This window comes from Sorex fumeus, unplaced genomic scaffold (genome assembly GCF_029834395.1).
Source record: "Sorex fumeus unplaced genomic scaffold, SorFum_2.1 ptg000064l, whole genome shotgun sequence".
NCBI classification, from domain to species: domain Eukaryota; kingdom Metazoa; phylum Chordata; class Mammalia; order Eulipotyphla; family Soricidae; genus Sorex; species Sorex fumeus.
Window position 1 is genome coordinate 1,986,559 of NW_026606121.1, and position 15,827 is coordinate 2,002,385.

The window sequence follows — 15,827 nt, forward strand, 5'->3', positions numbered from 1 at the left end:
TGGAAGGACACATGACCACACCTCCCTCTCCCCACTCAGGGACGCTGTCCATTTCCACAGAGTCACAGAGGGCAGCAGCTCATGCTCTCGAGGCCTCTACTCCACACTGCCCTGGGAAACCCTGGCCACAAGCAGCCAGGGACACTGCGCTTCTAGAACAAGCCCTAGATCAAGGGCTGCTCCAGACAAAGCCCACGGCCCCCCACCAACAGCTCGGAGGGCAGAGATGGCCCAGAACAACGAAGGTGCCGACGCCGGCTCAGGCTGCACCAGCAGGACAGCGGCTCCTTCAGCGGGTCGCTACCAGGTCAGAGGAAGACACATCCCAGCTGTCCTCAGAAAGGTGGCCGAGAGGAAGGAGCAGAGGCTACGCGAGTCCCGAGACACACAGTCCAGGGGAAAAACACAGAGCTACTAAGAAAAGCAAACTGTACGGAGCAAAGAATCACGACATGAAACGGCAGAGATGAAGAAGGGAGAGAGAGAAGGAAAGAGGGGAGGGAGAGAGAGACAGACAGACAGACCAGACCATGAGTACAGTGGGTAGGGGTTCATCCAGCACTACATATGGTCCCGAGTCTCACCAAGAGTAATGCCTGAGCACAGAGCCAGGAGAAAGCCCTGAGCACTACGAGAGCGAGTGAGCGGGAGAGAGAGAAAGAGAGCGAGAAACAGAGAGAGAGGAGAGAGAAGAGAAAGAGACAGAGAGGGAGAGAGAGAAGAGACAGGCAGAGACAGAGAGGGTGAGAGAAAAGAGTGAAAGAGAAAGACAGTGAGAGACAGAGAGAGGGAGAGAGAAGAGAGACAGGCAGAGAGAGATGGAGAGAGGAGACAGAGAGACATAGACAGAGGGAGAGAAAGTGAAAGAGAGGGTATTGAGAGAAAGAGAGAGAGAAAGAGAGAGAGAGAGAGAGAGAGAAGAGACAAAGAGAGAAGCAGACAGCCCAAGTGGGATGAGAGGCAAAGAGAGAGAATAAATTCAAGACAACATCAAAGAAAAAACGTGAAGCCTCAGAGATGAAGGCTGAAGGCTGAGACAAGCCGGGGGAGCGGGTGTGGCCAAGGGTGCCCCGCTGAGAGGCGCGGGAGGGACGTACGGTTTCTCAGCTCGGTGGTGAGGATGTGCTTGGCGGCGATGAGCAGCTCCTTCCGCAGGTGCGCAGTCTCGGCGGGGCAGTTGGACAGCAGCTGCAGCATCCCCTTGACCATCTGCTGAGAGTACTTGGTCACCAGCTCCTGGAAGGGAGGATAGCAGCAAGCTGGGGTGGGGAGGGAAACGTGCAAGAAGAACTTCCTTTTTCCTTCGGTGCCAGAGATGAAGCCGAGGTCTCACGCACATGGCACAGGCTTTAGCACTGAGCCACAGTCCAGGCCCCAGAATATTCCATAAACCTCCCAAATCCTCCCAAGACTAGGCTTGACCCCAAAGTAACAGGTCTAGTAAAGTCTAGTAGAGAAGTCTGAAGTCTGTGCGGACGCACAACGGCCACTGGGAGAACAAACAACAAGGAGCGTCTGGGGGAGACAGCTCGCAGGCCTGCTGGGCCCCGGCTCTGCCAGCAGCACTGTCCAGCCCCCCTGAGGAGGGAAGGAGGCTTCCTGCAGGAGAGCTTTACGATGTACTGTGACGCTGTCTACAGATCTGCCCAACTTTAGGCGAGAGTGGGCACGATTTCACGAGGGAAAGAAAGCAAACTTTAAAAAAAAATTCCAATCAATACGTAACACCAGAGACATCTCTACCAACTCAGAATAGATTCATCGCCATCCTTCTGCAGTGTCTCAGGAAGGCGATTCACCAAGACACCGAAGCTGACTAAAACACTAAGAAGCGCTACCCAAGGCAGGTGCTTTAAACCATGTTCCACTTTCTCTGTGAGCTCATGATCTTAATGATCTTCTAGCAAGACCTAGAAAAGCACTTTCAAAGACATTTGATAGGGTTACAAATGCTCTCAAAGAGTACTTTTATTTTTATTTTTTTTGCTTTTTGGGTCACACCCGGTGATGCACAGGGGTTACTCCTGGCTCTGCACTCAGGAATTACTCCTGTCAGTGCTCAGGGGACTATATACGGGATGCTGGGGATCGAAACTGGGTCGGCTGCATGCAAGGCAAACGCCCTCTCCACTGCACTATGGCTCCAGCCCCTCAGAGGGTACTTTTATTTTAAACACTGCAGCACGCTCATTTTTACTTTCATTTTCCTGAAATAAAATCACTAACCAAAATTCACCTCTAATACAATTTCACTACTATAGACTACAACCAAGTTTATTCCATACATTAGAACCATTAAATTGTGAGTTTTACTCAAAAATACTGCATGAACTGAAGTAGCAGAAGGTATTTTCTCCCTTCAGGGTCTTATGATTTGAGTAGGCAAGACTAAAAAGCAAATTTTTTAAAGAAGTAAAACCATTTCACAGATATTTTCAAGAAAAGCATTCAACACTTCTGTATCAGTTTGAGAATGCCATTTTTTGAAAGTTTTCGATCTCCCACATCATTTGTTATACAACTTCCAAAAAAATCTAAAAACCACTTAAAAAGTGTCTATGTATTCGTTAAAAGGGCAAACTGTACGCTGTGTGAATTATAGATCCTTTTTGTTCTGGTGCTGGTGACACATGGAAGAGCGCTCAGGGCTCACTCATGGTAGTGAGGGACCATGAGTAGAGACAGGGATCAAACCTCTATGGCCCGTGAATTAGATATTAGGGATTCTTTTTCGTTAATTGGAAGTAACTCAAGTGTTCATCAACTGGTGAATGGATAGACACACTGTGGTATGCCCAAACAAATAAATGCTGCGGCCACATTGCTCTCTGCCCCTCCCACCCCCACCCCCCCAAATTCACAGGTTGAAAGCCGACCCCCAGAGTGACCACATCTAGAGGGTCTGACCACATCGAGAGGTCAAGAAACGAAGCTGACAGGACTGTGGCCTGTAGAATAAGAAAGTTGGCTCTCATCCCCCTCACCAGCCTGGGAGGATGCAGCAAGCCAGATGGCAGCCCTCAGCAAACATCCACTCTACTGGCCCCCCCGAGAGTCTACTATGAGAAAGCCAACGTTCACTCTTCAAGCCGCTCAGCCCGTGGAGTCGCATGAGGGCAACCTGGGCAGAAAAAGACAACTAGCCATCAACAGAAGCGACGGACGCCAATGACAGAAGGACAAACCTCAGGATCACTGGTGAGAAAAGCTGCCGCACTCAAAAGGTCGTACAAAATCCACTGCATAGTCTACTTAGAGGACAATCTAGAAAAGGCAAAACTCAGGGACTGGAAACAGTGTTTGTCAGGAGTAGAAGAAGGAAACCGGCACAAGACAGACAAGGAAATCTGGGAGGTGACCAAATCTGGGTGGGGTGGGGTCGGGGGAAGGATACGGGGAACATTGCGGGTGGAGAATGGGCACTGGTGGAGGGATGGGTACATGAACACTGTTTGACTGAAACATAATCATGAAAGTCTGTAAGTCTGTAAATGCATCTCACGATGATTCACTAAAATATAAAAATTATTAAAAAAAAAATAGGTCTAAAGGGGCTGAAGCGATAGCACAGTGGGGAAGGCATGTTTGCTTTGCATGTGGCTGACCCAGGCTTGATTCCCAGCATCCCCCTCTTGATTTGCTGGTGGTCACCAACAACATGCATTTGTGAACTCACAGAACTGTATGCCTAGAAAAGGTGATTTTTTTTTTGGTTTTGGGGCCACATCAAGCAATGCTCAGGGGTTACTCCCAACTCTGAACACAGAAATCACTCCTGGTGGTCTCACAGGACCATACAGGGCACCATGGGCCAAGCTTGTGCTGACGGCATCAAGGCAAACGCCCTGCCCACTGCACTGCTGCTTGAGTCCTCAGTGAATTTCACTGCATATAAATCATCTCTCAAGAAAACCTAATTTAGGGACTGGAGTGATAGCACAGCAGGTAGGGCATTTGCCTTGCACTGGCCAACCCAGGTTCGATTCCCAGCACCCCATAGGGTCCTCGAGCACTGCCAGGAGTAATTTCAGAATGCATGAGCCAGGAGTAACCCCTGTGCAACGCCAGGTGTAATCCAAAAAAAAAAAAAAAAAAAGCCTAATTTCAAACCAAAGTCAGAAAACTTACCTGGTAAATTCTGATGATATAAGCTAAAAATGACAATGTTTTGATCTGAGCAGCAATGAAATCAGCATACAACTCCTTGTTGTAAAGCTTATGTTGCCTAAATGAAAAGTAAATAAAAATTTCAAAACTTAGCTCTTAAATCTTCACATGATATTAAGATTAGAAAATTACAAGACCAAGATTTGATTTCCTCACAGAAAAAAGCACAGTAACAGCAGGGAGATGTGTACATACTTCGGCCGCTCTGAGCATCCAAAAGGGCTTGAGCGGTTCCCTCGGCACTGCACAGCGCTTAGTGAGAGGCCTGTGACGCCAATGTCTGGCTGATGCCCTCCCAGGCACACCGGGCTGCCTGTTTCTCCGTGAGAGACCCAGGCCGGGACCGCAGACAGAGCCAGCTCACCCGCAGCCCTGCCCTGTCCTGACTGCGGCCACAAGGCTGAGCCCCAGCAGGGAATGTTTGCTACTGAAACAGGAAAGCTCCAAGTGGGAGGGAAAACTTCAGGAGAGGCCGCAGAGGATGGACACAACTGGTCAGCGTCCAGGAGATGGGTAGGAGACCAGCATGCCTGCACTGACACTGAAGTCACAGCAAGAGCCGGGCCTGAGAGTGAGAAAGGCTCAGTGATCCCCAAGTTACAGCACTTGGTAAAGCTTATGTTGCCTAAAGAATAGGTCTAGGGGCTGGAGCAATAGCACAGCAGGTAGGGCGTTTGCCTTGCACGCAGCCGACCTAGGTTCGATTCCCAGCATCCCATATGGTCCCCCGAGCACCGCCAGGAGTAATTCCTGAGTGCATGAACCAGGAGTAACTCCTGTGCATCGCCGGGTGTGACCGAAAAAGCAAAAAATAAATAAATAAATAATAGGTCTAAATGATGGCTGCTTGTTACTTGTACTGCAAACCATAACACCCAAAAAAACAGAGAGAGTAAGAGAGATTGTGCCTGCCATAGAGGCAGGAGGTGGGAAGGGGTGGGGTGGGGTCGGGGGAAGGATACGGGGAACATTGCGGGTGGAGAATGGGCACTGGTGGAGGGATGGGTACTTGAACACTGTTTGACTGAAACATAATCATGAAAGTCTGTAAGTCTGTAACTGTATCTCATGATGATTCACTAAAATATAAAAATTATATATAAAAAAAAAAGAATAGGTCTAAAGGGGCTGAAGTGATAGCACAGTGGGGAAGGCGTGTTTGCTTTGCATGTGGCTGACCCAGGTTTGATTCCCAGCATCCCATATGGTTCACCGAGCACAGCCAGGAGTAATTCCTGAGTGCATGAGCCAGAAGTAACCCCTGAGCATCGCTGGGTGTCACCCCCCCCCAAAAAAAACAGGTTTAAATTTACCATCACCAAAAACCAAGGTATTACTTCCTCTCAACGTAAAGACTACTGGCACCCTCACAAAGGCAAGATCAAGGTTGTGAGGCGGGAATTCAGCCAGCACTCTAGCTTCATGTGTGTGCTGGGGCCACCGCGGCTGCCCGGGACATCTCACCTGGCCTGCGCGGACACTTGAATCGCAATAGTGTTCATGATCAGTGGCACAAACTCGGCGACAACATTGTGGATATTCAGTTTGTAGAGCTAAAAGCAAAGAGATTTTTTTCATGCTTTGACGCTCTGGCACACCAAAGACACCACAGAATTCACTCTAGTAGTGTGGTCTAGTCTGTCTGCTATCAGTGTGGCGCTTAGCAGAGTGAACCGTGCCATGAAATAAGCCAAAGACCCAAGAATCTGACACACTCATACTTATACATCACACTGACCCTGATGGTTGACGCACATACCTGATACATTAATACGACAATAATGGGCAATTCAGCCAACACTTTGAGAGACAGAGATCCTCTTGGAATGATGGAATGCTGAAAGAGATAAACAAGCAAGATCATCGCTGTGCCACCTAAAACAGCCCTAATAAGAATCCACCAGTAAGTATCACCTCACTGGGATGAAGTAACACATCTTTGCAAATATTTGTTAAAAATCCAAACTGATCTGAAAGCAAAGTACACAGAGCTATGAATGTAGTTTTTTTTTTTTTTGCTTTTTGGGTCACACCCAGCGATGCACAGGGGTTACTCCTGGCTCTGCACTCAGGAGTTTCTTCTGGCGGTGCTCAGGGGACCATATGGGATGCTGGGAATCAAACCTGGGTTGGCCACGTGCAAGGCAAATGCCCTACCCACTGTGCTATCTCTCCAGCCCCTGAATGTAGCTTTTATTGTTCCAACAAAATCACTTCTATAGGTGATTGCCTAATGAATAGGTGGATTTCCTCAGAAAAAAAAAATTTAGATTTACATCCTGAGAAACTATTTTGCTTTCTTAAAAAAATTGTTTTAATACTGTCAACCCTTAAAAACTTATAAAATAGATAGGGAAAATGTCAAAATCCAAAGGGCAATGGACAGGAACAGACAAAACAAAACCAAAGAAAATAAAAGGTAAAAAAAGAACCAAACAGAGACTGGTAAACGGGAAACAACTTTAGAATGTCTTTTCTTATCCAAGCACAAGTCGAAACATTCCACAAAATCACTTCGGCACAGAGATGAAACAGGGATAAGTCTTAATTCGATCTGCTGTCACAGTGAATGTTCAATGCGTGTCACTTAGGAGCAAACTCGTTACCTGCAGACAATATGTACCTTCACATTCCACAAGACAGGTTTTTCAGGTGAGAGGAAAAATAAGGTCAGAATGAAGGTTCATAAACTTTCCAACAGTGAGACCCACATGGAGGCTGAGATCATCCCAGCTCTCAGCGTATGGCTCGGCAGTGACCTATGACCTCGAGCTACTAATGGGCTCCCTGATGCACAACCCTGGGCTGAGCCACTGCTACTGCAGTCGGACAAGCCTGGACTCTACTCCACTTTCTTTTTTTTTGGGGGGGGGGGGGGTCACACCAGCAATGCAGAGGTTACTCCTGGCTCATGCACTCAGGAATTACTCCTGCCGGTGCAGGAATTACTCCTGCCGGTGCTCAGGGGAATCTCCGGGATGCTGGGAATCGAGCCCGCGTCCTGCTGTGCTACTGCTCCAGCCTCTCCACTCCACACTCCACTTTCTCTCTGCCTCCCCCACCCCCACCACAGCAAGGTGGGTGCTGCCTTCTCATGGCCAAGTAGCTTAGCTCAAACGCTTCCAAATGTTTCAGAGAAAGAAAGCACCGTGACGGTCTAAGGAGTCACTCTCCTCCTCCCCCTGCAGCCCCAGAGACACTTACTGTTCTTGTCTCGCTGTCCTCGCGCTCAGGACTGACTTTCACAGCGATGGTGGTGATCATACCGACCATTTCAGGGGGAGGGACTGTGTTCTCGGGGATCACCTGAGGGTTCTCAAAGTATCGGTTCTAGAGGAAGCAGAGAAACCGTTTGTCCTGAAGCCAACCACAACATTCCTTCGTGAGCTCCGCCCAGCATGTGGTGGAAGAACCCGCACCACCAGGTGTCCCTGAGGCAATTCCTGACAGGGGTCCCAGGAAATCCCGCCTGCTGCTTTCGGATGTTGAGAGCAATACAATCTCCACCTCCAGCATCAATGAAGAGACCTGTCAGAGTGTGACCTGAGGCAAGATGAAACGTCTCCCCTACGACTTTATACTAGCTTGGGGAGGAAGGATGGGGCACTGACCCTGAGTGATGCCCACTCAGAAGGGAGTCCCTTGAGGCAGATAAAGGCTCACTCCCTGCCCCGTGCCACAAGCTCCTCCCCACAGTGCTCGTGAGATCATGCAGTGTGAAGACCAAACAGGACCTCCAGCATGCAAAGCAAGTGTTCCAACCAGCTGAGCTATCTCTGGCCCATCACACCAGTGATGTTAGGGGGCTACTCCTGGCTCAGTGCTCAGGGGACCATGTTACCAACCATATATTTTTTTTTATGTCAAAAATAAAATACCATGAACCTGAGAAAGAAGACGAGGTTAAGCGCCGGTCTTTTGTGCAGATGACCCCGTTTCCATCCCCAGGAACACGTGGTCCCCAGAGCACACAGGGTGAGACGGTCGGGGGGGCCCAAACACCTCCCCCGTCAGTAACTAGGTAAACGTCGACACTAAAAGACTTATTTGTCAACCAAGATTCTGACTGCCACGAAACATTCCCCATTCTAAACTGAGCATCCCCGAATTACACATTCAACTCAACAGTTATTCCCTTTGCAATGTATTAGTAACACAATTAATAAAATTAAAAGACATCAAAAACATACCACTACTTTTGGAAGCTCCTTATAAATCTGTTTCACAAAATCCAAAAAATGATGAATCTAAGGGGGGGCAAAAAAAAAAAAGAGAGATTATCTCTGCACAAAAAGTACTATTATTAGTTAAGAAAAAATTTTGAATCTGAAGGTGCTAGAACGCAAAAACAGGTAATAAAACTGTCAGAGTCAAAATACAAATTTTGCTTCTTGGGACACAGCTAGAGGGCAGTTCAAAATACTGGAAATGCCTTACGTACCTAAAAATATCCACAAAAAAATAGTAACGTGCATCCATTAAAAATAAAGGTAGCCAACCGTCGTTCAATCCCCAGCGCCCCATACGCTGAGCACTGTCAAAGAGTGACCCCTGAGCACAGAATCAGGAATGAGTCCCAAACACTCACATGTGTGGCCCAGGAACTTTTGGACAAATTTTTTGTTCTGTTTCGCTTTGTTTTGGGACATACCTGATGATGCACAGGAGTTACTTCTCACTCTGTGCTCAGGAATCACTCCTGGCAGTGCTCAGGGGACCACATGGGATGCCCAGGATCAAACTCCGGTCGGCCGTGGGCAAAGCAAGCAACCTCCCCCCTGTCCTACTGCTCCAGCCCCACACAAAAAACTTTTTTGAAGAAAAACGAATCAAGACACTAAATATTATTTTCAGATGGAAAAAATTCTATTTTGTCATTAATTTTTTTTAATTTCTAAGTCATCATTTATAGGCATTTACTAAAGCGATCATCAGAGATTTTGTTTTCGGGTAGCCACACCAGTGGTGTTAGGGAGCTACTCCTGGCTCAGTGCCCAGGAGTTAAATTCCATGTTACCAACCAGGAATTTAACCCGGAGCAGGCAAAATCACGTGCCCCAGCCTTCTGAGAATCTCCCGGGCCATGCGGAAGAACATTGACTCAGCACACACAATGCGCACATGCAGATGCTGACTGCTGTACAACTTTCCTCGCCAACTCAGTTCATCTTTAAGCAAAATCACAATAGACTAGGACTGTCTCCTTTTCTATGTAAAAAAATTTCAAAAGGCTTCCAGATGACCCCATGTCACCCAGCCCACACAGCAGAGCAGATTCTGAGTGAGGCCATCTCCGGGACACACACTGACTCCTCACACAACAGAGAAGGTACAGTCAGACCAGTTAACACCAAAATCCTCCCAAAAGAGTGGCCAGCTTCATCAGCAAACACATTTTTACTACTGAACAAACTGCAAAATCATCCTATTCAAACAAGCAACTAAAGTTTCCGTCAACCCCATAAGGAACTTCCCCAGCTTAGGGCTCCACAACTTCCATGCAAAAGCACACAGTCCCTCCCCCGACAGGAGGGCATCGGGTGCGGTGTCCCACCAACACTTACTTCCTGCGTGATGGGCGGCCTGAATTGCTTGTGCAGCTCAATGATTATTCGTAGACAAATAAGAACATTTTCTTCATTTTCCGTCTATTAAAAAAAAAAAGTTCTTGATTATACTTTTGAGGACCAAGAGAATACAGACTCTTTTTCTGAGCATTTTCTGCTGGAAATCTGTGAACCCGCAGAACCAGCTTCCCCAGGCAGGAGGCATGCGTGGTCTGCAGGGGCTATCCTCAGGACCCCCACGCTGGGGACACTGCTCAGAGGTCAACACAGCCCCCACCCCAGGCCTGCGCGTGCACTTTATACACAGAACACTCAGGCGTCTCCCATGATTTACACACGAGGCCAACACAACACAGCTAAAAAATATCAACCTGAACCTAACTACTCCCCTCCCCCGGCTCATCCTCCCAAAGGGACTACAAACAAGATAGAAATTTTAAGCACATTAAGACTAAGAACGGCAAAATAAAAGCAGAGGTTAACTAGACAGGCAGAGGCACAAGCATCCTCCGAGCTTAACCGACAGAAGCATGAGGACAAAGAAGCCTGTGCCCGAGTGCCTCATTGTTAAAGACTCTCACAACTAGCTGACAAATACACTATGAAAATCTTCACTCCCGTGAGCAAAGAACTCATTCTCACTGCTTTAGAGAATGAGAAATAGTTTTAGGACAGAGGTATAAGAAAATTATTAGCGCCTGACGTGCTTAAATAATAAAAAGTGAAAGGTTACCTCTAAAAAGCGAAACATCACAGATAAAACATTTTTTGTGTGTGGACGAAGATGTTCATTGGTTGGTATCCTATGAATTATTTCAAGAACTAGTTTCCGCAGTTGCTGGCAAAGAAAAATAAAAACGTAAAGATACAGTTTTTTGAAGAGCATCGTTTCCTTCACATCCTAAAAGCATCACCGTCTCTGGTATAAAGTGAGCTCTATTTTAGAAACAATCCTATTTTTCAGATGTATTTTGATGTAGGAGCTGCAAACCCGTATTTTTAGTATTTCTACACTGCTACACCAAATCAAGTAAGCCAGTCAGCTGAAGGTCACTACCCTCTGCGTACGGAGCATGTTTACAATGAGAGTCAAACCAACTGAACTCAAGTCTCCTTTCATGAATCACTTGCACTAATACTCTCTCCAGTGATCTGGGTCTGAGACCTAATTCCATCCTACTCGGTGTGAGATTTCACGATTCTTGTCTGTGAGGCTGAAAATGAAGGAGGGAGTCAGTGCTGTAAGATCCCGCATCGTAGAACACGAAGATGCTCCATTCAGCAATCAGATTTTCACTGTTATTGTAGTCCTTTTGGTCCTGGTCTACATACACCCTGCAGAGCTTGGGGTTGCTCCAGCAATCCCAGAAAACCATGGGGTGCAGGGGATCAAACCAGGGTCTCCAGCACTTATGTAAAGCATGCATTCCAGCCCTCGGAATGAGCTGCTGGCTTTTTTTTTTTGGGGGGGGGGGTGTCACCTGGCGATGCTCAGGGGTTACTCCTGGCTCTGCACTCAGGAATTACCTCTGGCGGTGCTCAGGGGACCATATGGGAAGCTGGGAATCAAACCCGGGTCAGCTGCGTGCAAGGCAAATGCCCTATCCACTGTGCTATCACTCCAGCCCCAACTGCTGGCTTTCTTATGGTTAAGAGCTATTAACCGTAACATTAAGAGCTCTTTTCAGAAAGGTTAAGAGCTATTAACCATAACATTAGCTCATTCCAGAATGAGCTGCTGGCTTTGTTATGGTTAAGCGCTATTTTTTTTAAATCACTATTTTTAATAGATACAGGATAAAATGTGTAGATAAAAGGGCCTTGGAGAAACACCATCAGTTCCAGAAATGAAACCTGAGCACTGCTAGGTGTGGTCCCAAAACCCAACAAATCAATTATCATTTCTCAGTACCCGGCACCACATACAGATCCCAGAGCATGACACACAAAGTGTGTCTCCAAAATATCCAAGAAGGAAAAATGATGAAGAGAGGGAGAGGGATAAACAAAACCAGCCCTGAGTTACCAGAACTGAAATGGAAAGAACTGATAAAAAGAAGGTAGAGTCACTGAACTCATGTTCCCTCTTTGTATAACCTGGAATAGGTCTGTAACGAACAGGACACAGATGGATCATGCCTGGACAAAGTGAAAACAACACATTTCATTGAGAAGGCAATGACCTGGATGAAATTCTCCTCAATCAATAAAACTTTAGGGTTTTTTTTTTCCATTTATGTTTTTTAAATTTTGGGGCCACAACCCCGAGTACCTGGGGCTTCCTCCTGGCTCTGCGCTGGGCATCACTCCCGAAAGGGCTCAGGAGGCCAGACATGGGGCTAGCCTGCTACTCAACGCATCTCCAGCCCCAAAACACCTTTCATTTTCAAGTGGATGTTTTCAGAGTGGTATTAAAAGAAAACACTTGCAACTGTCCAACAGGACACGTCCTTTCCTCATTGATGTACCTGGGCTGGTTTCTCCTGAAGAAACTGCACTTCTCCATCCTGAAGAAATGTAAGGAATCGAGGGATGATGTGTTCCAGGAATGTAGAATACTGAGGAGATGACGTTACGTTCTGGTGATGGGAAGAGAAAAGAAGACTCCATTTAGTTCATATGCTTAAATTTCATTTCAGTTCATACACTTAATTTCAATTTGGAATTAAATGTTGTTACATCACACGTCATAACTACCTCAAACTATCAACTACATTCATAAAGCCCATGGTAATTTTTAAAACTTTTAAATGCTTTGGCACAGTTTTAAATGCTTTGGCACAGTTTTAAGTAGCACTGCACTGTCCATTGTCCTCCCGTTGTTCATCGATTTGCTCAAACGGGCACCAGTAATGTCTCACAACAAATTGTGAGACTTGTTGCTACTGTTTTGGGCATATCGAATACGTCACAGGGAGATTGTCAGGCTTTGCCATGAGGGCGAGATACTCTCGGTAGCTTGCTGGACTCTCCGAGAGGGGCAGAGGAATCGAACCCGGGCTGGCTGCTTGCAAGGCAAACGCCGTACCTGCTGTGCTATCGCTCCAGTCCGACTAACTCACTAATCATAAATATTCACGCTTTTTTTTTTTTTTTGCTTTTTGGGTCACACCTGGCAATGCACAAGGGTTACTCCTGGCTCTGCAATCAGAAGTTACTCCTGGCGGTGCTCAGGGGACCATAAGGGATGCTGGGAATCGAACCTGGTTCGGCCGCGTGCAAGGCAAATGCCCTCGCTACATGCTGTGCTATCTCTCCAGTCCAAATATTCATGCTTTAAACTTTTCTAAAAATACCCAAAAATAAAAGCAAGAAATATTCCACATCCACCTTGTGTTAACTGCATATTAATATCTCTTTCATTATTATCAATGTTGAATCTGAAAATTAATAAATTTAATACTATCAATCCCCTAGTATTCATTCCTAGAGTCTCATTTTTTGAAAAGTCTCTCAAACAAAGATAAACTTTAACTATTACTCACGCTGATTTCTACACTGAATAATCAGAAGAATACCAGACTGATTTGCCATGGAAGGTATTTAAATCTGCTTCAGGAGTTCCATGCCAAGAAATATGGTTTTAAATAAATTAGGGTAATTGCCACATCAAAAAACCAATACAGGAGAAATAAATGCTGAAATTTTTTGTTAAAACAAGAAAGTCTCATGCTGTGGAAAAGGTTAAATTGGAGCACGTTCTGAATTAGCTCTGCCACAATCTAAACGATGCCTCTAAAAAGTCATTTTACCTTTCTTGGTTTTGGTTTTTGGCCATACCTGATGGTGCTCAGGTTAATTTCTGGTTCTGCACTCAGGATCATTCCCGGCAGGGCTCAGGGGACCGTATGGGGTACCACAGATCTAACACTGGGTGAGGAAAAAGCTAAACCTTCCCCATTGTACTATCTCTCAAGCCCCATGAAATTAGAAAATAAAGGCCCCAGGGGATTGGAGCAATAGCACAGCAGGTAGGGCATTTGCCTTGCACATAGTCGACCCGGGTTCGATTCCCAGCATCCCTTATGGTCCCCTGAGCACCGCCGGGTGTGACCCAAAAAGGAAAAAAAAGAAAAAAGAAAAGAACTGTGCTTGTCTCCTTTCCTCCCCAAATTGAAGACTTTCGTGAGACTCCGGCATGCAGGTTCAAGGAAAGGGCTGCTGGCACCGGAAGGCCATTGCCAACAGCACCAACCACGCAGGTTCTGGTTTCTCCGCAGACGCAGTGGACATGCCTCTGGAACCCTGGCCCTCCTCACGCGGCCCCTGGCTTCTTGATCCATGGGTGTTTTTCGGGTGATTTCTAACGTTTCTGCATCTTTTCCTGTCCTAAAAGCACTTCTGAAAGATAGCCCAGAATCTTATCCTTCATGTAGTCAATAGAATAAATTTCTCTTCTTTTCTTTTTTTTTTTTTGGTGCAGTTCTAGGGATTGGAGCCAGGGCTGGAAATTTTTTTTTTCTTTTCTGGGTCACACCCAGCGCTGCACAGGAGTTATTACTGGCTCTGCACTCAGGAATCACTCCTGGTGGTGCTCAGGGATGCCAGGGATCGAACCTGGGTCAGTCGCATGCAAGGAAAATGCCCTCCCCACTGGACTATCACTCCAGCCCCAAGGACTGAAATAAATTTCTAAGACTCCGAAAATCACTGGGCACTTTTCATTTTTACCCATTTAAGTATTTTTCTAGGGAGGTAGTGATGGCAACCTAGAATTTTCTGACAGTCATCCTAAACTACAACTAACCTTCACCTAAGGTTGTCCACACCAGACTTCAACAGGCACTTAACTGGAAACGCCCCACACACACTGCCTACCTTCTAGTTCCCCTAAGGCAGAGCACCTGCGGCCGCAGCCAGGCACCTGTCTGCTAACTGCCCTCATGAGAGGGAGCGGTCAGCCGACACAACCCAAGGACTGTCTGGCCACGAGCGCCTCCCCACAGCACCACAGGTGGTTCCACAGGAAGAGCCTCTCGATAAGCCTGAAGACAGCCGGGCTTCTCTCCCAGGAAGATGCAGAACACAGACCTAGCGTATGCGACCCCCCCACCCCTGTTCTTATTAACATTTTTGCTTTAGCAGTCTGGTCAAGGGAAAATTCTTTACTTCTGTCTCTAATCTCAGGAACTTTTCTTTTCTTTTTTTTTTTCTTTTTGGCAGGGAGGCCCCTCCTGGCTCTGCACTCAGCGATCACTCCTGGCAGGGCTCAGGGGACCATATAGGGTGCGGGGCATCAAATGCTATTGGCTGGGTGCAAGGCAAGTGTCCATTGTACTCTCTCTCTGTTCCCTGTCAGGAAAACTGTCATCCAGCTCAGTTCAAGGCAACAAATCCCAGAAATGTCTCGCTAAAGAACAAAACTCACCAAAGTATTAAAAATCACATTAGAAAAAGAAAGAAATATGGAGCTGGAGAGACAGGACAGTGGGTAAGGCACTTGCCTTGTATGCACCTGACCCAGATTCGATCCCTGATACCACCCCCGAGATTCTGCCAGGAATCAGGAGTAAGCCCTGAGTATCACTAGATGTTGACCCTAACCCCTCACCCGAAGACTAACTGGCATCTTGGCCAGAGAGAGAACTCAACTGCACGGGGGAGGTCCAGGCTCGATCCCCAGCACGCAAAGTTCCCTACGGACACCTCTCAGAGGCCTGAGCTCCCCCCTCCCAATATAAAGCTCAGAGTAGTCCCGGACCATAGCTGGGTACGGCTCCAGAACAAAAACAAAGACTAACTGGCACCAGACAGACCATGAAGTGGAAAAAGTAAGCCAAGACTCCCGCAGGCTGACGAGAGGCAGTGCAAGGCCACAGAAGAGGCTGGCAGGAGCCCCTGCGTTCCGAGCTGGGGGCTGAAAAGAACGCGGCAGGCTTCTGGAGCTGAGGAGCAGTCCCCAGCTGGGGCCCTCCAACACGGCCTGGGGACTGCAGGGCAGAGACCCGGAGAGGAAGTGAACTCCAGGAGCGAGCGGGACTAAGAGCAGGACGGCTGGTGGATATTTGCCTTGCACGTGACTGAGCCGGGGTTCGATTCCCGGCATCCCAGGTGCCCCAGCCCGCCAGAGTGATCCCAGAGTGCCGAGCCAGG

The 15,827-nt window shown here is 47.3% G+C and overlaps 1 protein-coding gene across 1 annotated transcript in view; it reads right to left on the minus strand.

The window, feature by feature from the left end:
• Nucleotides 1–15,827, minus strand: part of TRRAP (transformation/transcription domain associated protein) — an 87,308-nt gene that overhangs the window by 67,031 nt on the left and 4,450 nt on the right. The window contains exons 4-12 of the mRNA XM_056128491.1: nt 12,203–12,313; nt 10,468–10,572; nt 9,732–9,815; nt 8,358–8,414; nt 7,372–7,497; nt 5,927–6,004; nt 5,632–5,720; nt 4,129–4,225; nt 1,098–1,236 (exon numbers count right to left, since the gene is read on the minus strand). Coding sequence (XP_055984466.1) covers nt 1,098–1,236; nt 4,129–4,225; nt 5,632–5,720; nt 5,927–6,004; nt 7,372–7,497; nt 8,358–8,414; nt 9,732–9,815; nt 10,468–10,572; nt 12,203–12,313 — 886 coding nt within the window. The remainder of the gene's footprint in view (nt 1–1,097; nt 1,237–4,128; nt 4,226–5,631; nt 5,721–5,926; nt 6,005–7,371; nt 7,498–8,357; nt 8,415–9,731; nt 9,816–10,467; nt 10,573–12,202; nt 12,314–15,827) is intronic.